Source organism: Betta splendens, chromosome 11, assembly GCF_900634795.4.
Source record: "Betta splendens chromosome 11, fBetSpl5.4, whole genome shotgun sequence".
In the NCBI taxonomy this organism is placed as follows: Eukaryota; Metazoa; Chordata; class Actinopteri; order Anabantiformes; family Osphronemidae; genus Betta; species Betta splendens.
In genome coordinates, this window is record NC_040891.2 from 12,080,580 (window position 1) to 12,104,747 (window position 24,168).

Genomic DNA, 24,168 nt, shown 5'->3' on the forward strand with positions numbered 1-24,168 from the left:
TTTAGCATCAGCTCCACCAGACAGATGCATGAGGATGGGGGGGGCAGATGAAGGGGAGACAGGAGGGAAGTGGAATGGATGTAGCGGGAAGGGGAGCGCGGGTGAGGAGAGCGAGGGCACGGGTGGCGGCGGGGGAGGAGGAGGGTGCGGCTGAAGGTTGCCGTCCCCGTCTTTGAGGTGCACTTGATTAAAACTCTGCTCCAGCACCTGCAGTGGAGGAGGGGGGGGGGGGGGACTGGGCCGGGGCGTGTCTCTAATCCCCTCTCGGAAGGCTTCCCAAATTGATTTATCAAAAACAATGGCCGGGCTTTTGAGGAATATTAATCCTCACAGTTTCAATATCGGGCAGCTCTGCCGCCGCTTCCTGTAATATTGCCCTTCAGCCGGTCACGGCGGGAAGGTGAGTCCTTCATCTTCTGTTCAAGCACAAAGAGGCAGAGAGAAAGGGACGGAGGCGACGTCGCAGCCGCACAGGACGAAATCCTCCCTTTCATGGCGGAAGCCGTCGCCTTTGTGATGAAAGTCTCAGGGTGCGCAGGAATAAGTCTCTGTGTCATTCCTCCTGTTATGTTTATGTTGCCAGCTTCTATTTTGAAGGCGCTGATTTATCAGATCTGCAAACGAGCCGCACCGACAGCAGCGCTGGCACCCGCCTGCCTGGCTCATGGGCCTGAGCGGTAATTGGCTTTGTGTCCTGGAAGCGGCCGCTTTGATGATCCATATGACAGGAGGCGGTCGGAGCCAGAACGCTCGCGAGGTCCCAGCCCGCGCCGCCAGCCGGCCGGGCCGCGGCCCGCTTCGTTGGCCGGGCCGCGGCCCGCTTCGTTGGTGCTACGTGCGTCTGCTTGGACGCGGCGCCAACTGGCCGACGGCGCGCGTTTTTGGCCCGTTTTCTGACAGGCTGTTTTAAACGCTAACACAAGCTGTGAAGTTCGGCCAGAGCGAGGCGGCGCCGCACCGCGGCCGCCGGGCTCCTCACTCACAGCGCAGTCCACCTACTGACCGCGGGTTTGACACCCGCTCGCCACCTCATCCTGTTAAACTTTATAGCGATTGGCTGAGATATTTTCAGTACAGCTCCATATTCCTCATATACATGTTTTTGTTGAACTAGATTAATAGATTTTATTCAAGTCTGGCTTCAAACAAACCAAATCTGATTGTGGATCACTTTCTCATGTGGTCCTGGATCCGATTTTTATCCAGGCTTTGCTCCCGTAATGTGGCAGAACACAATTAATGTGCTGCTTTTTCAGTGTCCGTCATCCTTCAGCAGCGATTTCTGGTAGAAAACAAAACCACTCCTCTCCTTTTCCCTTAAATCCGATATTGTGGAGGAAAAGGGGAAGTTACGGGTCTGATGGACATTTGTGGAGAAGCCAAACAGGACGCAGGCGAGGAACATGAAGCAAATATGACGCCTTTAATAAAAAAGCAGTGCTTTAGAACTAGATGCGGCCGCTCATACAGTACCTCACTTAGCAAAGGCTCCAGATAAGTGATTAAAGATAAGCCTTTTCCGTGTCTATCTGCTGTCCTGCTCAGCTGGGGAGAGAAAATATTAGCATGTATAAACAAAGCGATTTGGCTCCATGTTGTGGAATATGAAGTTTATTTAGGTGCGGATCCAAATCACGCGTTTGGGTTGGCTCCGGGGATTGATTGCTCCTTTAGCAGATTACGGCGTGTTTGCCTTTGTTTAATCTAATCATTTTACGAGGATCAGCGGCCAGCCTGCGTGTTTGCCTGCCGCAAGCTGTCCCCGTCCTCTCTCCAGGACGCCGCGGCGCTGTGTTTGCTCCGTTTCCTCCAGCCTCCACGTCGCCGTCTCCGCCGCTGTCACTGTTTCACCATCCGTCCGCGTTTGCAAATATACGCGTCTGTGCGCGGCTCATCTGCCGCTTCTCCTCCGTCCGCTGCTGTGAAATTCCTTTTATTTGCGGATAAAATAATCCCTCTTGGATTCTGCCGGTCCTCTCCGCTGGTCTCTCCCTAGAATTTTCATAACCTATCAACGCGTTTTGCACACGAGCCGGGTCTGGCATTAATATTATTACTATTGTAGGGAAGGAACCTAATTTATGGGCTCTCTGCACAAGTCACACTGTTGGCAGTAATGAGAAGGCAGGAGGGGGATTTGCTGCTTCCAGTCTCTCAAAGTCTTTTTTGTAATTCTTTGGCACAACTTAATCTGTGTAAAGTTCAGCCATTTTGGTGCTTTAGAACCAGCGCAATCGCTTAAAACCTGCCGACTCCTGCAGAGTATTTGAACATATTGGGACTATTTGCGCAGCGCTTGCTGCTGCATGTGATGCTCCTTGAATCGGACCACCAGTTTTACATGTCGTGTGTTTCCCCTCAGGTCCAGAGTACGTCATGGATGCCTCATCAACAATATGTTATGCAACCTACAGTAAGTACTCGAGCGCTCACCTGCACTAGCTCAGCTTCTCTCTTGCTCCCCAGCTGAAGGTTTATAGGGATAAAACTACTACTTCATATTTTGAGCAATGTGACTGAACAGAAAAAATATGTTCTGTGTGGAAAACCGCTCGAGACACGTTCTTCTTCTGTTGCCGGTCAAATGTTAAACCAGCTCAATTGCAAATACATGCGCATGATATTACGGTGCCACATGAAAATCCTCCAGCAGCCGCATGATTACGCCACTTATGCGCTGCAGTTTCTAAATTGAGCGCTATAAAAGCGCATTATCCCAGTCTGATATCCATGTTTCCACCGCTCTTAGGAATACAAACACATTCAGTTTTATTTTTGGGGGAGGGTCGGAATTTAAAAGTGTCCGTTTGTTTTTTGCCAGGAAACAGTTTGCCATCGTTCGGACCGCGGCGCAGACGGGCTGTAGACTGTTGCTCCGGGTTACCAGGCCAGACAGCAGACAGAAAAAAAAAAGTATATATATATATATATATATATATATATATATATATATATGTTAGGCTTTCCCCAGCAATAACACAATAGTGAGGTACAGTAGAAATTTCAAGCAGAGTATATTTAACACCAGCTGGATGAGCATCAGCTATTTATTAAGGTTTAGATTCATAGTCATTCTCTTGTACCTGCTTGAAACATCCCAGAATTGCCTTTGTGCTGTTGAAGCACAAAGCATTAGTTAAGTAACGTGTTGTCCGCCTGAACTTTAATTGATCTCGCTAATGTAAGTGTTCTTGTTTTGTTGCTTTTTCTGCCAAAGGCTTTTTTGCTGCAGGCTTTTTCTGGCCGCCTGAAGCACCATCAGCGCTGTTTCTTTTTTTTATACTCCCAGTTCATTCAGTCAATGAGACTGGGAACAAGTCAAGGGCGTATTTGATTCTTTACAACCGTGAAGCAGATTCGCTGCATCGCAGACAGAAATGTGCTCGATAACGTCTAATTCAGCGCGGCGGGAGGAGAGCACTTGAGCGTTTCACACGTGAAGTGTGTCACGGTACATAATAGATGCAGTGAGTTATTTTATCTTTAAAAAGAAATAGCACCCGAGGTTAACAGTAAAAGTAAGTTACTGTAATGAGTCACGCTGCAGCATAATTTAAATCTTTAGAATAAAAGCCCTAATGAATATTCATGCAGGTGAATATGTACTTTAGCATCGTCTGATCGGGATTTATGACCCAGGACGCTGGGGGCATAAAGTTTGGAACATATGAAACCAGAAGTGAACAAATAGCAAAAATATGACATATCCCCATGAACTGGAGCTGCTGCCTTCAGTAAAACCCTGTTGGCCTCAGGCGCTTCTTAACAGTGAATGCACCGCCGTGAGTCAGAAACCCTGAACTCCGATGCTCCACTGGCTGAATGGTTCCCTGCTGTGGCCGTTTACGACCCGTCTCACCCCCACCTGATCTAACCCGCCTCACCCCCACTGCCCAGTACGACCCGTCTCACCCCCACCTGATCTAACCCGTCTCACCCCCACCACCCAGTACGACCCATTTCACTCCCACCACCCAGTACGACCTGTCTCACCCCCACCGCCTGGTCCAACCCATCTCACCCCCACCCAATCGGACCCGTGTCACCCCCACCACCCAGTACGACCCGTCTCACCCCCACCCGATCTGACCTGTCTCACTCCCACCACCCAGTACAACCCGTCTCACCCCCACCTGATCTAACCCGCCTCCCCCCCATCGCCCAGTACGACCTGTCTCACCCCCACCGCCCAGTACGACCCGTCTCACCCCCACCACCCAGTACGACCCGTCTCACCCCCACCTGATCTAACCCGCCTCACCCCCACCACCCAGTACGACCCGTCTCACCCCCACCACCCAGTACGACCCATCTCACTCTCACCACCCGGTCCAACCCGTCTTACCCCCACCCGATCTGACCCGTCTCACCCCCACCACCCAGTACGACCTGTCTCACCCCCACCACCCAATCTGACCCGTGTCATCCCCACCACCCAGTCTTACCAGTCTCACCTCCACCCCCTGCTGTGGGACGGTGAGCATATAATCCGGTGGCAGCAGGCCAGAATCCAGGTAGTTTTTGCCGGCCTGTGAGGGGTGAGAGCAACCATTCCCAGCCTCCAGACTGTACCAGTGCAGGCTTTTATTTGAATAGGCTTTGCCTGTCGGCACACGGAGCCCAGAGCGTGTCTGTTTGTGTGCGCTGTGTGTTTTGTGCGTTGCCATATGTGCGCTCCGCCCTCTGCCCGTACGGCTGCCTGATGGCCGTCCGTCTTCCAGCCATATGTCGCGGGGCCGTTCGGAGCCATTGGCAGGTCCGCGCTGTGCCGCAGCGTGCTCCTCGCCTTCGCGGTGGCAGCCGCCGCCGCATCGGTCCCCTCGGCCCGGTCCTCCTCGTGTTCTGGTGCCTCTCAGTCACCAAATGGCTGCTAAGGACCGGGGCCCAGCTGTCACCGCCGCTAACAGATCCGTCTGCCTTTACGACCCGCGTTCATATCCGGTACAAACGCTCACACAGCCTGCCGCCAGCTCACCGCGTCACATCAAATTAACCGAGCGTGCCGGCTTCACGAGCTCGGGGGCTCCTCGCAGCATTAAAGGCCGATAGATTGTGCTGCAATTTGGCAGCTACCGCCACATGTTGCGTGTTAAATCAGCGGAGCGTTGTGCGACGGGGGCCGCCCGTGTCCTGCCAATATGGAGGCAGCCGCGCTTTCCGTCTGAATAGATGACGGCAGCCAAGTCCATTCATACGAAACTGGCCTTGAACTCAGAACGTGATGTCCTCACGCCGCCTCCTGTGTTTCCTAATTCTGTTTATGGGATGCCGGACGCAGCTCACACACAAACGCACACAAATCTCAAATGTAAATTCATCTCATCTGCAGGTCATCAATCACTCTTAGGAGGACGCACGCGGGCTCTCGAGTTCACTTCCCGCTGCCAGAGACTTGCTGGGCCTCGCTGTTATTCCCCTTCTGCACGCGCTGAACCCTGCGCTCGCGGGGCGTATTTGCCGGAGCGCACTGGCCCTCGCACACTGGAGGTGAATTATCGAATTCCTCTGTGTTGCCGCCCATCCAGTTTTCTCTGGCTCCCACTCCGAGCAGTCGCTCACCGGGGCCCTCAGAATTGAACCATAACTATCTGCCCTCATCGAATGGGGGTGAATGGGTGCACTGTGTGATACCCATCTCCCCGCTTGACATTAAAAACGCTCCGCGGCTTCAGAGGGGGGACATTATGGTCTCACGGCTTTGACTGGCGAGGCAGAATTCGAGACGGGGGCCACTCGTCCTTGAGTTGCTCTCTCTCTCTCTCTCTCTCTCTCTCTCTCTCTCTCTTTTCATCGCTCGGTCCCGTCCTCTGCCTCTTTCCCCCGTCATTCCTCCGTGTCTCCCTCTTCCTCGTTCCCGCTGCCTTTGCTGAACACAACTGTGCCAGTTCCAGCAAAAAAAAAAAAAAAAAACAGAAAAGAAAATCATCTGTTCGGGGTTAAGGTTTGGTTCGTATGAGAGAGATATTGTTGCAGTGCCACAGGGTGACTGACAGGGAGATTGAGCAGCTGCATTTTTAGCTTAAGCTTTTGGATATCGCCTCAAAAAAATTCTGCAATAGTGGCAAAAAATAAAAAAATAAAAATAGTGGCACATTTTAAAACAAATGCTCTTAAGCTTAGCTGGACAGGCTTTATTAGCTCAGTGAGTTTTTTAATTGGATTTACAATCTCCTCCTTCTATTTTTGTTTTGGCAAAGGGAGAAATCCTCGTGTGAGAAATGATCCGTTTGTCTACAAATGTCAGTCAGAGAGCGGCTGATAAACAGGCCCGGTTCCAGCGCGGGGAGGAACGGACCTCCCGTGAAGACATGACAAATACGGTTACATGCTTCATCGAGCGGCTTTATCCGCTCACACACGTGCGCTGCAGATCCGTCCAAGCGCAGCGTCTCCTCCCGGAGGACACGCTGCTGTTTTCTTAGTCAGAATCACCTGTTTAGCTCTTAACGGCGCCGGAATGAGTCGTCTCAATCGCGGCCACTTAGCGGCGCGTCCCCGTTCCCACCTGCAACCGCAGCCGCCGGCCCCTCGTCCACGTTCCTTTTCATTGTGACTCCACGCGAACCCTCCGGGACGTTTCTGATGAATCAATGAGTGGACGGAGGCCGATCCGTCGCCGCGCTCGTTTGCATCTCGCTGCGGAGGACAAAGACATGCGCGGCAGATAAGCCTCTTTGCCAGAGGTCAGTGTTAATCTGTTGACGTCCGCGTTGGCCCCGTAGCGCCTTCATTTCCACATTAATGATTCTCTCTTTCCCTGTAGGTCTGTCTCCTCTTTACAATTAGTCTTTTTTTTCTTTTAAAATAAGCCCTTAAATGCCTCACAAATATTAGTAATCTAATAATGCATTTGACTTTAATGCTCCTGCTCCTTGAATCTGTGTACGACCGGGTGTGATTGTCCTCTAACAGCCTGCGACACGTCGTCCAGACGCTGTAGCCGTAATGAGTCAGGTGGTTTAAACCTCCCTGCTTCAGCTATTTGTTGTTTCAGAAGCGGGTAATGGATATCAGCTGATAGCGATCAGCACTCCATCAGCCGCAGCATCAATATTTCCTTGTAATGAGCAGTCGTTAAAAACAGCGCTGGTAGTAAGATTTTTACAAGATTTCTTCTTTACTGTAAATTGTCCGGGGTCGTTGAGCGTATATCAACATATTTAACAGCCAGGAGCCCGATATCATCTGTCTCCCGTCTGGGACGGGATCAATAGCATCTTAAGCGAGATGGGTTTTTCACAGAAACGCGCGGCAGCAAATGTGCATAGCTTTGTAACGGATACATCTGCAGCCTCCATTATGTGGCGTTCTCTCACCCGCAGAGGGCAAATCAAAAACATATATTGTCTACCGGTTGCCGCTTTCTCATTTTCCGTCTATGGTCCGATGATGGACAGACTCACGGAAACGCTGCCGCTCCCTCTGTCCCCCTCTCTCTCTCTCACAGACACTCAGTCTCACAAACACAGAAAATCGAAATCACAAATCGGCTTAACTCTCCCTGACACGTCTGTGAATTAAGCCTTTCCGTTGCTCTCCCTTTCCCATTATAAAGGCATTGTCAGAGCCTGAATCAGTAACAGGTAGCCCCCAGCTCCTGCTGCTCCTCTTTCTCCTCCCGTCCGTCCTCCTCTCCCTCCATCGTTCTTTGTCTCCCCCTCCCTCCCGTCCGTCCTCCTCTTCCCCGTGACCTCCATCGCCTCTCTCCCTCCTCCATCCTCCCCCTCTGTCTCCCTCCTTCCGTGTCACCTGTTCTGTTTTCGTCTGTCACAGTCAGCCGGGGAATGGAAGTATTTTCATTTTGCGCTTGTTTAACAGGGAAGGACTTTGTAGCGCACTACGTTTATTTGACAGCTTATTTAATAGTTATTTAGCCGTTTCAGTTTCCAGGTGAAGTCTGTGATCTGTTCATAAAATGTATAAATAAAGCAGCTTACAGCATATAAAACAGCTTTTATCCACTAGCTATATGAAAATACATTACACTTACATATTAACCCAGCGGTGATAAAATTCTAATATGTTATAATTATATAATAATGAGAAGGGCTGATGTGCAAAAGTATTTTTATTCAGGACATTTACTTGATCCTTTAAAGGGAAATTTAACCAGTTTTCAGTTCACTTCCTATGGATTTAGATTAGGAGTCTATGAACTGTAAGAAACTGTCTAAAGCCCTATAACTAATGTCACATGGCCTCTAAACCTCAGATGACCATTAAAGACATTATGCGTCGAGTGAATGTTCCTCTGTGCTGATGCAAAGCTGCACAGAATCTGTGCAAACGTGCAAAATATTATCTTTAGCCCGCGTTTCAGAGTGGGCGCCTCCGTCAGCAGGGTTTGACCTCCACCCTCAGCAGGTGACGCTGACGTGGGTTGTGTCACAATGACACAGGTACCTGCGCAATAGAGTGTAAATATTTAGTGACTACTAATCTGTAAATAATTTGTTTATGCGGCGTGTTTTAATTTAATCGTGCAGAAATATTCGCTTAGTAAACACCTTGAGGCCACAGTTTATGACCTCGTGCACCTGGAACTGGGCCCTTTTATGTGGAGGTGTAACTCCGGGAAAGGATCACATGAAGCCTGCATAGCGAGAGGGAGAGCGAGGGGAGGGGGGGGGGGGGGAGTTAGATGACTGTGTTGTGAATGCAGGGAGTAGACAAGCAGAGCGATTCTGACAGGCTGTGTCTGCACAGTTTGTTCTCCAATAGGCCCACACAGAGGCACCGGTGGGGAGCGCACACGCACGGACACGCCGGCAAACAAACACGCACACACACACACGCTGACAGTCTGCCGCACACTGTGACTCAGGCTCACATAGACACAAAGTGTGGAAAATAAAACACGAAGCAAGGCGAGATGAGGAAGAGGGCCTGGTTCTGAACGCCGTCCTCCCGGGGCTTCAGTGCTGGGGAAATGGAGCTATCATGACAAGGGATGAAAGAGCAACAATGGTTTCATCACTTTCCCTCATGTTCCACTGCACCGTGAAAAGGAAGCTTGTAGCGTTCCCATCCGCCCGTTAGGGAAAACACGGCAGGAGGGGAGGCGGTCGGGCGAGTGGGCGAGCGAGCGAGAGAGCGAGTGAGTGGCAGGCCCAGGAAGCATCCTCTCCCAGCAATCAATAAGCTCCACAAACCTGGATTCCTGATACATCAGCATCAGATATTGAGCAGTTTGATGGAGCAAAGTATTGTATCGATCCTGAAAATGTCCCAGTGCTCAGTCACTGTTCCCTTCTGCTCAGACTGGATTATCCCGGTGTCACCTTTACCTGACCACACTCGCTCTCCTTCTCTGCCTCCCGCTCATATTCCCTAACCCAAATGTCCTGTCTCCCCTTTAAGCCGTTCTCATGTCGATATTTTAACACATCTGTTTAATTTCACAGTCACAATGCAAGATCCACCGCTGTACTGTAGTTGTGCATTGTGGACGCTGATTGGAGCCTCCTCCTCATCCTTCCTCCATCTCTCACCTTGTCCCGACCTTTGTCCTCCCACCACCAGGGTGCAGTGATCACGCCAGCCATGGACCACACTATGTCCATGCAGCCTGCCAGCATGATGGGCCCTCTCACCCAGCAGATGAACCATCTGTCCCTGGGCACTACAGGAAGTGTGAGTACGCACATCTGGGTCAGGGCCATAATCCAGATGTGCAGCCGCCTTGGCTAATTTCTTTAAGCATTTTTCAGTGAAGAGGTTTCCTCACATTATCTAATCACGTCATTGTGGTGCAGTTGTGCGTCTGCCAGTAGCTGCCCTGGTGTTGTTCTTTCTATCACATGTAAAGGTCTGCATCCTCTCCTCAAGCTCAGAAAATAATTAGATAGAAGTGTCGTCTGCACAACATTTAGGGACCAAGTGGAGGCCTTTTATCTTTGGGAACATTCCTCATTTGGTTCAGAAACAAAGCCGAGCGTTCTGAGGCCGTCGCCACATGTGCTCCGCCACAGATCTGCCGTATCATTTGTTTTGCGCCGCGTGCGCTCGCTGCCAGACATCCAGAGAGCACATTTCCTCCCTGATCTTCCACATTACAGGGATTTCCTGTGAAGCTTAGCCGTGTGACGGGGCCCTCTGTTCTCCAGCCTTCTTCACTTTCGCCGTCTCCTCCTTCTTGCTTTCTCACTCTCTCCGTCTCCGTCGCTCTCCAGATCCCGCGTAAGATCTATCAGCCTCCTTATTCCACCCCTTAAACCAGGAACTCCCCCCGTTCCAGGATCAGGCCGACTTAGATGTGTCACACGGCTCTGAAGCCCGACTTCCTGCCCCCCGTCTGCTGCCCCGGGGCAGGCGAGCGCAGGGCCTTCCACCGGCACCGCCTCTGATCTGCGTGTGATTAAACAGTAACGCATTGTACAGGTACCAGGTGAGCTGTCAGCGGCGGTGACGCCATGTTGGAATGCCGCTAGCTAATCTGCCCCAGCTGTGCTAACAGCCCGGATTAGAGGCAGGCTAATCTACGCTGATGGCCTCTGATGTCTGACGGCTCGTACTGTAGGAGAAAGTGGGTTTTTCATTTCTGCTTTACTCTCCCCGCGTCGCCCCTTTCCGCCTGCTTAGCTTTCCTCAGGCGATGTGCTGTGTAGCATAACCGCTCCGCGCACCAATGCCACACTCCATCATCTGCGGGAAACGAGACGCGCTCCCTACGCAGCCGACTCCGGAGCCAGATGTGAGATCTCTGTCACTGCGCCCGTTAAAGGGAGCGCTGGGAACCGGGGCTCGTAACCGGACCTGACGCACGGAGTTGTGTCGGTTGCACGCGCCGCTCGCGCCGCAGACGAGCACCTGCCGCGAGCGGCGTCTCCAAAGTCAACAACGGCTGCGGGCGCCGCGGGACGCACCGCGCCCCGGAACCCCGGCTGTTTGTGCGCGGCTGCGGTCGCCCCCCTCTCTCCGGGACGGGAAGCGAATGTTCCCGGTCCGCCCAGGCTGCAGCGCGGGTGCGGGTGCGGCCGCCGGGAGCTTTCCGAGAAGAGCGCGCGCGGAGGCCGGAGCGTCAGGAAAAGTCTCACCTCGTATAAACGGGGAAACGTGGATCGGTGCCGGGCGACGGTCACGGCTCTGGAATCCAGCTGCCTCACCAGAAACGTTCCATTTTGGGCGGCCTCTCCCGTCAGCCAGCTCTTCGGTTTCTGTCTGTCCTGGACAACTTTATTACAGAATGCTGAAGAACCTCAAGCTCCCTGTTTATGGATGGCGCGCATAAACATGCCATCCGTGCCCCGCGCTGATTTATTTTGCCGTCTTTGGTGCATATTGCTGGGTTACTGATTTATTTACTATCTCACAGCTCCCTCCACTTAACGGGAGTCTATCTGTCATGCGGCGCATTCGCCTCTGCCTGTTAGTTACTGTGCACGTGTAGATGCCGTTCGTCATTTTCGGCGCGTCGCCGCCCGCGCTCGTGTGCGAGCGACACAGTGTTTGACATGACAAGAGGTGACCTTCGCTCTGTGTTCTCCATCCTCTTTCTGTCATAGCGCGTAGAAGCCAGGTCTCTGTTGTCATGGTGACAGCGGTGATTGACAGCTCCAGTGTCCCCGGCAGACAGATCTGTGTGAAGCGCTTTCCTCTATTATCCGGGCTTTTCCCTTGGTTTTCGACGGGGAACATGTTATGCCGCGTTTTCATAACGCTGCTCTCTATATTTAACCTTTACTCACCCATGACGACGTATGAGTTCAAGCAGTAACAGGTTTCACACCCAGGTGACTTCTAGAACCACAGAGCACTTAGTATCAACTGTTTACGGTTCATTTAGATTCAGCTGAGACTTTTTAGGGAGATTAACGACCTCATACTACTCATAATACTGAAATATCAAATATTATAATCCTAAATTTACATACAGCTAGGTACTTGATACCAACGTGTATAAATGTAATTTAAAGGAACTTATCCTGTACATGTAGGTTTCCTCAGGCACAGTGTTTACAGAGCTGCGGAGCCCAGATGGAAAGTCCTCCACGTTTCACGCTGAAGTGCCTCAGAGCCGTGATTCATCGCCGCCGGTGTGAGCCTCCAATCGTTCCCATTGTGTCGAGCGCCACACCGAAGATCAATAGTCATCAGAGCCCATCTCTGCGCTGCCCTGCCATTAATAACCGGCGCTGAGTAGCTGGACGCTCTCGCCTTGACCAACTGTTATCCTCCGCCTCGCGTGTAGCGCGACAGAGATGCATGTCAACAAGGAGGGGGAGATAAGACGTGGAGCCTGAGCGGCAGCCGGTGGAGTGGGTGATTTATGGCAGCATTAATATGCCCACGGCCTGTGCCGCATTCTACCAGTTCAAGAAGTTCCTGATGTGGAAAACTGATTGCAGGAAGTAAACTGCCCCATCACTTTGATCCCCCCCCCCCCCTCCAGACATAAATTGTTCTGTCTTATACTTCACGCCGCCGTGGCAACCGAGTGCCGGGCTCCCCGTCCCGGCGCTGCTGCATTGCGGCGTGACTTTATACAGTAGTTACTATAGGTGCGTGTCACGGAGAGTGATGGCGGGGAAGAGACTTAAGCAGTCGACTCACACCACCCTCATTAAGGAGCTATTCGGCCTCCCGTTCATCAAACATACGCGCGCGCCATCTGCTTCGGGGCGGCGCCGCGTGCGCGCGTACAAGTGCACCCATTGTGTGCGCGGCTGCGAGAGTAAAACACCATTTATTGCCAATTAGGGATGCTTTATATTACCCGAACCTGTCCCCTGACTATGGACAGGGAAGTATTAAGAGTTGAAATTGGACAAAAATCATCTTTATCACCATAGCAACACTATTCACAGTCGCCAGGCTTGACATCCCTCTGACTCGCCTCAGCAGCAACTGCAGAATGTGCCCTGCTCAACCTGCCACATTAAATAGGTTAACTAATGGTTATGGTAGAGGAAAAAAAATCTTATCTTATTAAATTTTCTTGTTAAATCTAATTTAAATTCCTTGTGTGGTCCTGCAGAGAAATATAGCATTTCAAATGGACATTCTCCCTTTTGACAGGGAGATTTTGATATCGCTAATTATCGAGTTCTTCCCTTCATTTGCTTTCATGCAGCCCTCACAGGTGAGTCGGCTGAATAAGTTAATGGGAAGCCGTGGTGAAGACAAAAAGTCCCCAGGAAAATTGGTATGCATGCTTTCAATTCACCAGGGAGAAGGTCACTTCAACAATCTGATAGGCCCTTTTAGACGATAGCAGGTTGAGGGGGGGGGTGACAGGAAGGTGAGGGAGGCAGGGGTGACACAGAGAGGTAATGTGGTAATGTGTCAGGAAGTCTGGATATACGGCCTCACCCCATCCTGAGTGACCTCAAATCAGCACGCGCCGCCCTAGTGCCGCCGCGCTAGCATCATCGCTAGCATCATCGCCAGCATCGTCGCTAGCATCATCGCTAGCATCATCGCTAGCATCCATCCGGGGGCGTCCTCCCGGCCGCGCGCGGCGACGGTGGGGGAGTTAATCACCCATGTCCGTGGCCTTTAGCTGCTCTCATTAGCGCTGAGCGGTGGAGCCGTACCCGATCCATTAGCGACGCTGCCGGTAATGACACTTCACCAGCACTGCCGGGCCCACGGCCAAGAAGCGGCTCCACGGCCCTCCATTACTGCCTCCCACCGCATGCAGAACCGCCGCCTGCTCCTCAGCACCAGCAGGAACACTGGGAGAGGCCAAGAAAGAAACCCATTCTACTTCCGCTTTTTTTTTTCCCTTTTCCCTTCTCCGGAAAAGCAGCAGGAGAGCGAGGATGGAGGCAGCCTGGTGGCTTTTATCTGAGATCACATCTGTCGGTTGCTGAACTGCTGCATTATCGTTGCAGGCCTCTTTGTCTTTGTCACACAGACGCAGACACGCATGTGCGCAGCTGCACACGCGAACACAGGCGCAGTCGGACGGACAGATAACGTCTCCTCTGCACACGCTAATTAAATACCACACACACACACACACACACACACACACATACACACACACACACACACACAACACGCTGGAAAATCAGGCAAACACACCCCCGCTGCATTGACAGCGAGTCCCAGAGCCGCCCAAAGTGCCATGTCCTCATTCATATTGCATGTGAAAGCCCCGTGGCTGTCATGTAACAGAACCTGTGTCAGATCTGTAAAATGGCCATCACGGAGTGAGCGAGCACCCTGTTAAAAGCCGGGGCAGCCATGACTAAAGGAATATAGGCCACAGGCAAGAGACCTCCCGCTTCCTCCTTTCCCCTCGCTCCCTCTCTCTCCTTTCATTCCCTTCAGCCTGTTTTGTGTTTTTCATCTCCCTCTCAGCTGTGGCCGGGTGCATTTGCCTGCCTGTGAAGTCTTGGAGGAGCAGCAGGACATCTCTTTCTCCTCCTCCTCCTCTGTCATCCTCCGCTCTGCTCTGCTCTGCTCTGCTCTGCTGAGCACACATATTCCTTTAGCGCCCTCCAAAGGACGACGCGGGGACAGCAGGCTCCCGTCCTGGCGGTTTCTAGAACAATTGCACTCAACGAGGGGATTATTTCTTGGAAGTGCATGTGTGAGTCCTAACGTGTGTGTGTCCTGTGTTTGCATTTCAGTACATGACTGCTGCAGCTGCGGCAGCACCTATGCAAGGGACCTACATTCCCCAGTACACTCCTGTGCCTCCAACAGCCGTCCCTGTGGAAGTAAGACCCGCACACACACCCAGCGATCGTCCCAGCACTGATGTTTGCCCAGCGGAGGACATCAGCAGTGCTGACAGCCCGCTCTCGCACGCGCGCGCACCACATCAGCGGGCCAACACCGTCATTAAACAGACGGATTCCATTTGAAGCGGGCTCCCATTCTCCCCGAACAAATGGCCGCGCACCGCCAGCAAATAACAAGGGTGAAAACTGCAAGCCCAGCAGGACGAGTCAGAAGTTTTATAGTATTTGGGAAAGACGCTTGAAGTGCGGCGGCGACTTTGTCACCCGCGCGGCGGCTGTCGGAGCCGCCGGCGGGTTCGGGCCGTCCAGCCTGAGAAATGATGGCCGCGCAGAGCGGGACGGGCGGGCGGCCGCTGACGAGAGCAGGCCGGCTGTCTGGCGGCTGACAGCGCGCTCGTATTCAGATGGACTATCAGTCGTGTATCAGATGACAGGAGCTGAAGTGAGACACAGTGCCGGCGGGGCCTCTCTCTCTCTCTCTCTCTCTCTCTCGCTCGCTCGCCCCACGGCCAGCTGGGGCTGCTCGCTACCTGGAGCACACGCATCCGTCAGCCACGGATGTGTGGTTAGCCCACCAGCCACAGACAATGACAGCTCCCCCTGACACACTCATTAGTCGCTCCCCCGCCTCCCGTAGTTGCCAGCTAACTCACGGAGGAGTGAAAAAAGAAAAGGAAAAAAGCAGATGTAGTTGTGGAGTAGCCCACGGCGCCTCTTACCGGCGTCAGCGCCAATGATGCACGGGCAGGACGCGGCGTCCGTGAGAGCTCGTTAAAGGTGATGGAGACGACTGGACGATGGAGCTGTCAGTGCCGGGGAGCGCGTTAAAGGCTGAGGCGGAGGCGGACTCACAGCAAACGGGTTTCATCTCTAATAGACAGCGGGCGTTTAATCACACACGCGTTTCTATTGCATGTGCGTCTACTACTGTGGCTGCATAAAGTGGGACGTGTTTGTGTGTTTGCTCCGGTTAAAGTAGTCCTTGTGTCCTCAGGGTGTGGTGACGGACGCCTCCCCCCAGACAGTGGCTCCCTCATCACAGGACGTGACTGGGCAGCAGCAACAGATCCAGGTGGACGGTTCCGCTGATCATGTGTCTGCTTACTCATACCAGTCCAAGTAAGTCACGGAGTAAACAAGCTGCAAATGAGAATTTACCAACTTCAAGGCTTTGGAGAGACATTTACATTAACGCCTACTCCTGTAACTGAGTAACAAACATAGAGCATCTCTGCTCTGTCATTCAGCTACACAGGTTTCTCACTCTCTCCTCCTCTGACCCGTCTTTAACGTCAGCTGTCAGCTCTACTGCTCTTTTGTTGTAATGCTGTGCTTTGATTACAATTGCACCTCTCTCTCTCTCTCTCTCTCTCTCCCTCTCTCTCTCTCTCTCTCTCTCTCTCTCTCTCTCTCGCTCTCGCTCTCTCCGCCTGTTTTCCCGTCTTTCATCAGATAGCAATGGCCTGAGCGAATGTTCCTGTGACAGCGTTGCCTTGAGACAGAAGGTGGCTGCACTGTGAATGTGAGGAAAACAGAAAAGAAAGAGATTGCTTCCAGATTGCCCAGGCACCAAAAAAGAGACACTTTTTTCATTTCCTACCTGGCCTACGAGAAAAAAAAAAAAAACACACAAGACGGCGAAGGGTGCGGCGGAGGAAGGGGATGGGGAAATTGCTGGGCACAGTGCAAAGAAGTGAAATAGTTTAGTCTGGGAACCTGCCTGAAGGGCTGGGCCGAAGCTTGAAAAGTTTCTCAAAGAAAATTCTCAACCACTTAAAAAAAACTGCAAAAAAAAAAGGTTGAATGTGCAGGTAGGTGATGAAGTTTATTTTGTAATTAGAAAACGGGGAGTCAAGTTTGAGATACACACAGAGATTGTCTTCCTCAGATATTAAGCTACAATTTCTTTTAACTCTTTTTATGTTCTAGTGTTAATTTTAGTTTTCTAGATATATTCAAAAACAATGTTTTCTGTTTCTTTCTTGAATCTTCATGGCCTTAATTTGGAGGGCGCTGGAAACTTTTTACAGAGGTGAAAATCTGTCGTCAGAAAAAAAAATACAGGAAGCAGAGTCAGTCTCTTGGACCATGTGACGGGTACAAGACACTGGAGGAGAAGGAAAAGAATCTATCACATAAGCTGTACAGATTTATTAGAGAAGAGCTTTTTTTTCTTTTCTTCATTAGAAGAAAACTTTGATAATTATTATGTCAGAGGTAACTAAGTGTAAGAAGAAAACAAAATGTCTGTTGGGGGAAAAAGACTTGAGGGGGGAAAGAAGCTTTCAAGAGATTTTTCACAATGAGGAAAAAACAAAAACATAAGAAAACATGCTGCACTGTGGATGCAGTCTGTGGCAAATGCTGAACTTGTTTTTTATTATCATAATTATTATTTTACATGGCAAGGATTGCTGTCGACGACATTAGTGCTTTTTATCGGCCACATTTTACCTTTTTTATGAGCTTTAAGATGTTTTTAGCCCGCTTTGCTTGTCACACTGCAAAAAGACGAAAAAGGAAAAAAAAGTATAAAAACAAACACAAAAAACTACCGAAAAAAAATAAATAAAATGAAATAAATCTGGCAGTGAAATAAAAACAGTAGATTCAGTAGGAGCTTACGGTTTAAACCAATCAGTGCAAAAGCAATAGAAGAAATTGTTGACAATTTCTGTAGTTTTTCCTAGTTGTGGATCAAATGCAGCCCGTGGATGGCCATTTTTATACCAAAGATGAAGAGACACTCTGAACCAGAGTTTGGTTTTGTTTTTGTTTTCATTTTTCAGTTTGATTTTGTTGTTCTTGATGTTGATGTTGTTCTTGATGTTAATGTTGACGTTGTTGTTGTTGTTGTTGCTGTTGTCGTTGTTTTTTGTTTTTGTTCTGTTTTTTTTTTTTTTTACCTTGATGGCCGGACCAGTCCTTACTATCCTTCTCGACATCTTCTTTTACCGGATTTAAGCTAGGTTTCCACGGTTGCTCGAGCTGTCACAGATACACACACAGACACACACACACACACACACACACAGACGGTTGTACACGCTAACAGACTCACAAAGACATCTGACGTGTTGAAATGTGTGATGCAACCGGTGGCGGTCCTGATGAACGTCCTTTCCTTCAGCTCCTCTATTTGTCCTTTCATCCATTTCTGTATGTTCATCACCTTTTAAATGTCTCTGCACATTATGGGTGCATCTCTCTCTCTCTCTCTCTCTCTCTCTCTCTCTCTCTCGCTCCCTCTCCTCTCTCCTGTTTCTCAGCATTCTAAGCTCCGTGTGGTCTAAATTCATCCAAAATCGGTCATCTCGACAAACCTAAATCACTTCCTTTGTGCACATTAGCTGATGAGTGGTGTTTTCTGCATAACCTTTATGGCCCTTACAGCAATGAGCAGCAACTTGTTTCCTTGAAAGTCATGGAAAAGCTTGAAAAAAACAGTGATGTTTTTGTTGTTATTGGCCTGAGCAGCTCCACATCCACCTCATGTGGGGACATTACAGTCAATATCAACCAACCTGCAGCAGCTTGGCTTGACTTAGCACAAAGAATGAGAATAGGGGGCCTCCAGCACCTGTGGAGCTCATTTATGTGTGAGCGAGTGTGCTTTCTTACAAAAACCTGTGTGAAAATGACTCTTTGCTGTGTTGTTGCCGTCTGTGCTTTGCTCTGTGACACTAACAAGACACAGACGAGCTGTTTAGGCTTAAGAAGCGCGGCGTCGGTCTCCGGCTTCCTCCCGACCGCCGCACCTGCAGGCGCTAACTAGGCCGCTCGCCAGCCGTAACGAGGCGGCGGCGGTGCCTTCCGCGCCACGCGCACCCACGCTCGTCCCAATTTGTTGCACAAACAGGCCGCTCTCACCTCGTCCCGTCCCCCCGTCGCCGAGCCGCTTCCTGCCCCCGACGAAATCGCCTGTGTGTGTGTGTGTGTGTGTGTGTGTGTGTGTGTGTGCGTTGGGTTCACGCCTGCCCGTTCTGCCCCGGCCGCGGTGCTGCCGCGCTAAAAAGACCCCGTTTTCCTCCCTGCTTCGCTGGCACCGCTAATGTGCCACGGCCTCTTTTACTCGCGTTCTCCCTCGCTGTCGTTCGCCCTCTCTCTCTCTCTCTATCTCTCGCTCTCTCTTGGAGGTTTCTTGTCTTTATTGGATGGTGCAGCAGCAGAACCACAAACCAATTTCAGTCACTCTCGCAATGAGGCTTGACGGGCCCAATTTGTCTCCCTCTGGGGCAATAGGATCCACTCCAGTGTCCCTCAAAAGACCCCTTTTCTTCCAGACGGAGAGAGAGCTTTTTGTTTGGTGACAATTGCAGCTGAGCCCTCGCTGTCCGTGGGACCGGGTCCGGCGGTGCATCTTGGGAAATGATGGCGTGTTGTGCGCATCACACATTCATAAAGTACGTTGAGTGCCTTTTTATTAAGCTTCCAAATGATTCCAAATTATCAGCCTGTTGGTATAAAAGTAAAAGCAAAGCACATGGGGGAGTTTGTGCTAACCTGAAGCTAATCTATGGTGCTAGCGAAGCTGTCTGGGCCTCGTGCCTTTCATCGCGCTCACTCCGCGGCCTGTGGGACGATCCAGCCGCTCATCATCTTAACCGCCCGGCTGCCTGCAGAAGAGTCCGGCTCCGACGAAGCTAGCGACGCGTTCAAGGCAGCGCGGACGCGTCTTTGCTCACTGCGACGCTGTAAATACCTGCCGTGCGCTCTCGTCTTCCATCCACCAGCAGAGGTCAAAGGCCAAATGTCTCATTCAGAAGCGTGTCAGCTGCTTATCGCACCCATCAGATCGATGCCTGCCCTTTTCCTTTCAACGCGTCCGCCATTTAGCATCTGCTCTGACTTCACTTCACGGCTGTAACTTGTGTCTGTGTCCCAGTGAATGGCTCTCCACTATATTACAGCCTCTAACGGTTAACAACTGAAAAGTGTTGGGGTTTTAAAGCCTCCTCATTGTTTCGTAATCGTTAATTGGCCTCATTAAACAGAGCTTCTAAGCTACACCTTGACCAGTGTTAAGCTAGTATGTGTGCGATTGTGTGTTTGTAGTAGTGTTGTGCAGCTCTGAGCGAGAGCACAGGAGACATTTTGAAGGACTCATGATGCAGCAGTTGCACGTCGGAGAGCAGAGCATCCCATAAAAGGCCTGAGATTCAACAGTAATGGCATTAAGGGAAACAGCCTCACAAAAGGCATAACAAAGAATAACAGCTCTATTTTGCTGATGGAGATGCAAGAAGGCGAAAGGGTTGGTAAACGAGGTGTTTGCTTTGGTGCATGGCATCAATATTTCAACCCAACAAATAGAAATGGCTTTTTCCTAATAGCACAATGGCTTAATGGACCTGCTCAGAATACTAATACCTGAGTGGAAGCTCAGAGGAGCCGTGGCTGCAGTTTAAGGAGCCGCTCTGCTCCCGGATAGTCGGCCCATGAGTCAGCACAAACCAGGAGCTGACTGCACCGGAGACGGAGGGTCCGCGTTGCAGAGGGGAGGGAGAGGCGTCATTAGCGCCTGTTGCCGGGCAGACGTGGTCGTGGCCTGGACACTGGGAGCCCACGCTGCAGTATGAGCCCCATACAGGGCTCCACCCCTTCCTTTCTGACGCTGTGTATCATGTGTATCATGTATCATGAACGTCTCCACAATCTATGATCTAGATCTATCTGGTCCCACCAGCATCTGACAGCCTGTACCAGTTGTAACCCGTAGGACTTTGCTGTAGTGCCATAAAGTCAAAATGGGGTTGATGGGATTGGGCAGTAAATGCAGTAAACTCCACTCATCCGGTCCAATCTAATACTTTGTCTGTGACGTGGGAATAAGGAAGGATTCTGCACATTTAAGGCACAAATTGGGGAAAGGCAGCATTTGGTTCCCCGTCCGTCCACTTCTCATACCTCTCTGCTTGATAAGTGTGATCTTCTTTGACTCACCTGAGATTCTGTCAGATCCTGTCTACACCCTGCGTTTGTCTAGTGTCGGTCTTTGGAGGCGAGGTGTTTACTTCACTGCCTTTAAAAAAAAAAAAAAAAAAAACACAGTTCTCTTGATCCGTCCCCCTCCCACCATTTTTCACAATCACTGCCGCCTTTCACCAAATCTGACGTGACCCACGAAGCCGTGAATGCAGCGCGGCCTCCACACCGGCGCGCCTTGCGTGGCGTTCGTCACGAGGCTCCTGTGGATTGACCCCTCGTTAACGGAGTCAGAGCCGTTTCACATCAATTCTCACGCGTTTTGAAAAACAGTAGTTCAGAGTAGCCCTCGCACGGTCCGCAGTTAAAGGCTCACCGTGGCTCAATAACTCATCCAGAGCAGAGCAGCGCGCACACATTCACATTCTCTCTCCACACACACGATGCCGTGGAAAAATTGCTTCCACCGCCCCCCCCCAGAGCGAGGCCATGTGCTTTTTAATTGATGCTCCGGTCCACCTTTGATGAGAGCTATCGATCGGCCACACAACCCCAGGATGGAGGCAGCCGGTCAACCAGCGCACGGCCTGTGGACTTCAAACGGCTCCTAGAAATACGAAATCCAACAATTGCTAGGAAATAACCGACCAAATTGTTTAGAGAGAGGCAGCACAGAAAGTGCGTTAGGCCCGGGACTCCTGCCACAGAAATAGAGGAACTATTTATTAGGACAGCAGAGCGGTTTTTATTTCCTTCTTTCTCTTGTTTCTGTTTGTTTGGGGCTTTTCTTTGTTTCAGCGCCGAGGAGGACACGGTCACGCCTCACGCACGCTGCTCAGTGTGTGTGATCTTTCAGAAACTATCTGTACATCTGTGGATGTTAGGATTTGACTTGGATTTTATGAGTTGTTTTTTTCTCTCTGATGAAGCTTTCAATAAAAAAATGTGGAAAAAAAAGCAGCTCGGAGCACTGTCGTCCTTCGCTACCGCTAGCTGATTGTTGTTGCGGCGCATCCTCAGAGGAGCACGCACACGCAGACACACCCCTTCCCCACATTCCATCATCGGCGTGACCACACGGCAGGAGAAAGTCCCGCCATCGTCATCCTGCCTGAAGGCACCTGCTGCGCGCTGACCTTGGGCCCCCGCATCCTCTTATAATTACAGCCTTTGCAAATGGAGCTAATATCTCTCAGAGGGATTTCCCCATTGCAGCGCTCACACACTTGATTGGGCACAAAGTGGTCATAATCAAAGATGGAGGAGCCTGCTGGAGGAAGAAGTGGATCGATCGCGATCAATCTTCCTCTTCGCTCTCATTTAGGCCCAATCAATTGCTGTCCTTGTCACCTCCCAGGGACGCCTCCGCTGTCAATAGCAGTGCTGCACAGTATCCAAGTTTCCACTGCCTGAGACGTCTCTGCGAGGCAACAAGCACAAACACTCCAAGACAAAGACGGTCTTAATAGAGAACAATTGACTGTTTGGATTGGACTGAGTGTGTGCTGTGCGCTCAAGTGTACGTGACTTGGCTGTCAGCAGCTGCAGCTTCCCCCCGTTTGCATCTGCTGATCGGTGAGCAAATGGAAGTACCTCTGTGCTCGAGCGAGATAGCTGCCAGTTTTGTACGTATCGTGCAATTTGAAACATTTTATTGCTCGGAGAAAACTCTCCGTGGTCCCGTGGCTTTTTTTTCCCCCTCCCAGCGTGCGCTGCAGGGCTGTTAAACGTGGGCAAATGCAGCCGGATCCTTTATCAAGTGAAATGCCACAGATCCAATCTCGCTCCGAGCCAAGCGGCTCCCTTATCTGGGCTCATGGAGACGTAGCGGCTGAGCACCACAAGGGTGCAGCATACCAACACAGATGCTATCGGGTGTGTGCATTTCACACAGCAGTGAGGAGCCCTCCACACACACAAACACACACACACACCGGCACCGCTGGATACAGATCAAGGACATTCCCACTGGGGAAACTCAACACGACAGCATCCTTCCTTCCCGGGAAGCGTTTGCCATCTGCTGAATATATATGAAGATTAGGGAGAAGGAGCCTGGACGTGCATTAAGACATATCTGTCCTGCTTGCAGTACAAATTCTCCGACTGATGTGGATTTATTTTGGATAAACAGGCTTTTTTATGGAAGCAGGATTTGGTGTTGATAAGGAAGCTGATTCCAAATCCTGGCAGGAGTTTCACCGCGGCTGCTGAGAAATATATAGAAATGACAGCAGAATTGTTCTCAGTATGAGTTTGAAATCATTTGGGTGTTCACTGTAGCTGAAGATCGGCACAGCACGTCTTCACGGTCTAAAACAACTGCTTTGGTTCGGCCGAACTAAAGGATCTGTTCAAACCTCGGGACTTCCCAGCCAGTTGAGCGAAATTGATTTTGCTTTAGACCAATTCACAAAGAGGATTCGGTGTAATGGGGTTGATTGGGACTGGGACCTCCGACGCCTCCCAGCCTCCAGGTGCGGTCGGAAGTTCAGCAAACCGTGGTCGTCAGCAGCCACGAACGCACCTGGTTCTTTCTTATTAGAAATACATAATTAACCAAAGGAGGGGTTTGCGGCGCTTAGCTGGAGCTGAATATGCTCCAGGGGCGGAAAGTGTGTTGTTGCTAAAATGTAGATGTAAGTGGAAGCAACATTAGGCCAGTAAACCTCATTGTAAGCAATTAAATATGCATAACTCATTAAAGGGAGATGCATGATTAACTGTTGTGTTGGCTTTATCAAATCCAGCCCTCCAGCGCCTTCAACACCTTCTCCAGATGCCGACAGCAGAACAAATGGACGGCACGGATGTCTTGCTCCACATCCACAATGGAGTCCCCTGGTACCGCACTCGGTCAGACAGCAGCTCCAATTTAATATTCCCGTGATGAATTTCTATCATTGTGCTGCAGGAATCGGGAGCGCGGCCAAAAGCCTGTTGGAGTTTACGCTGACATTAGTGGAACAATCGGGTCCCAGGAGATCCGGAGGGAGCAGGAGGCATTGTTCCCCAGGTGGCACCGCGGGGGGCCCGTGCCAAGGCCGCCGCCATGTTCATATGCTCACACGACAAGAGGTGTTAATGGAGGATGTGAAGGGAGGCGGCACCTCGCGGCTTCTGCATTAATAGCTCACTTCCTGTCATCGACAGTGAGCAGCACCCGGTGCAGGAGCAGCGGGTTTATTTATGCATAGGTTCTGACTAAACTTCAGCTGACCATAAATCCAACCACAATACACCAGAATCATCCCGAGAGGTTGTCTGAGACGTCTGAGACGTCTGAGACGTCTGAGACGAAACAGATGTTTCCCCTAAAAGCAGCGATGCAGGGGAACGAAGGAGCTCTCAGAATTCTCCAGTTGAGATTAGGATCTGTTCATTTTAAACACAATGACATGTTTTCTGTTTCCTCGAGCTGCAACATTAACTCAGTCAAGGCTCTGCAGTATCTATGACTAATTCAATTACAGCCAGCTACTGTCACTTATCTGAGCGTGAGTGAGTGAGTGAGTGAGTGAGTGAGTGAGTGAGTGAGTGAGTGAGTGAG

General features: G+C 50.8%; 1 protein-coding gene across 7 annotated transcripts in view; it reads left to right on the forward strand.

Moving 5' to 3' along the window:
- rbms3 (RNA binding motif, single stranded interacting protein) overlaps nt 1-21,578 on the forward strand; it is a 172,569-nt gene extending 150,991 nt beyond the window's left edge. For 5 of the 7 annotated variants that reach the window (XM_029167421.3, XM_055512686.1, XM_029167422.3 and 2 more), the window contains 5 exons: nt 2,363-2,413; nt 9,523-9,633; nt 14,580-14,669; nt 15,688-15,812; nt 16,146-21,578. In XM_029167421.3, coding sequence (XP_029023254.1) covers nt 2,363-2,413; nt 9,523-9,633; nt 14,580-14,669; nt 15,688-15,812; nt 16,146-16,149 — 381 coding nt within the window. In that variant the 3' untranslated portion in view covers nt 16,150-21,578. Of the gene's footprint in view, nt 1-2,362; nt 2,414-9,522; nt 9,634-14,579; nt 14,670-15,687; nt 15,817-16,145 lie in introns of those variants that run through there. The other 2 variants (XM_029167425.3, XM_055512687.1) reach the window with 2 other exon arrangements.
- The last annotated feature ends 2,590 nt before the right edge of the window (nt 21,579-24,168 follow it).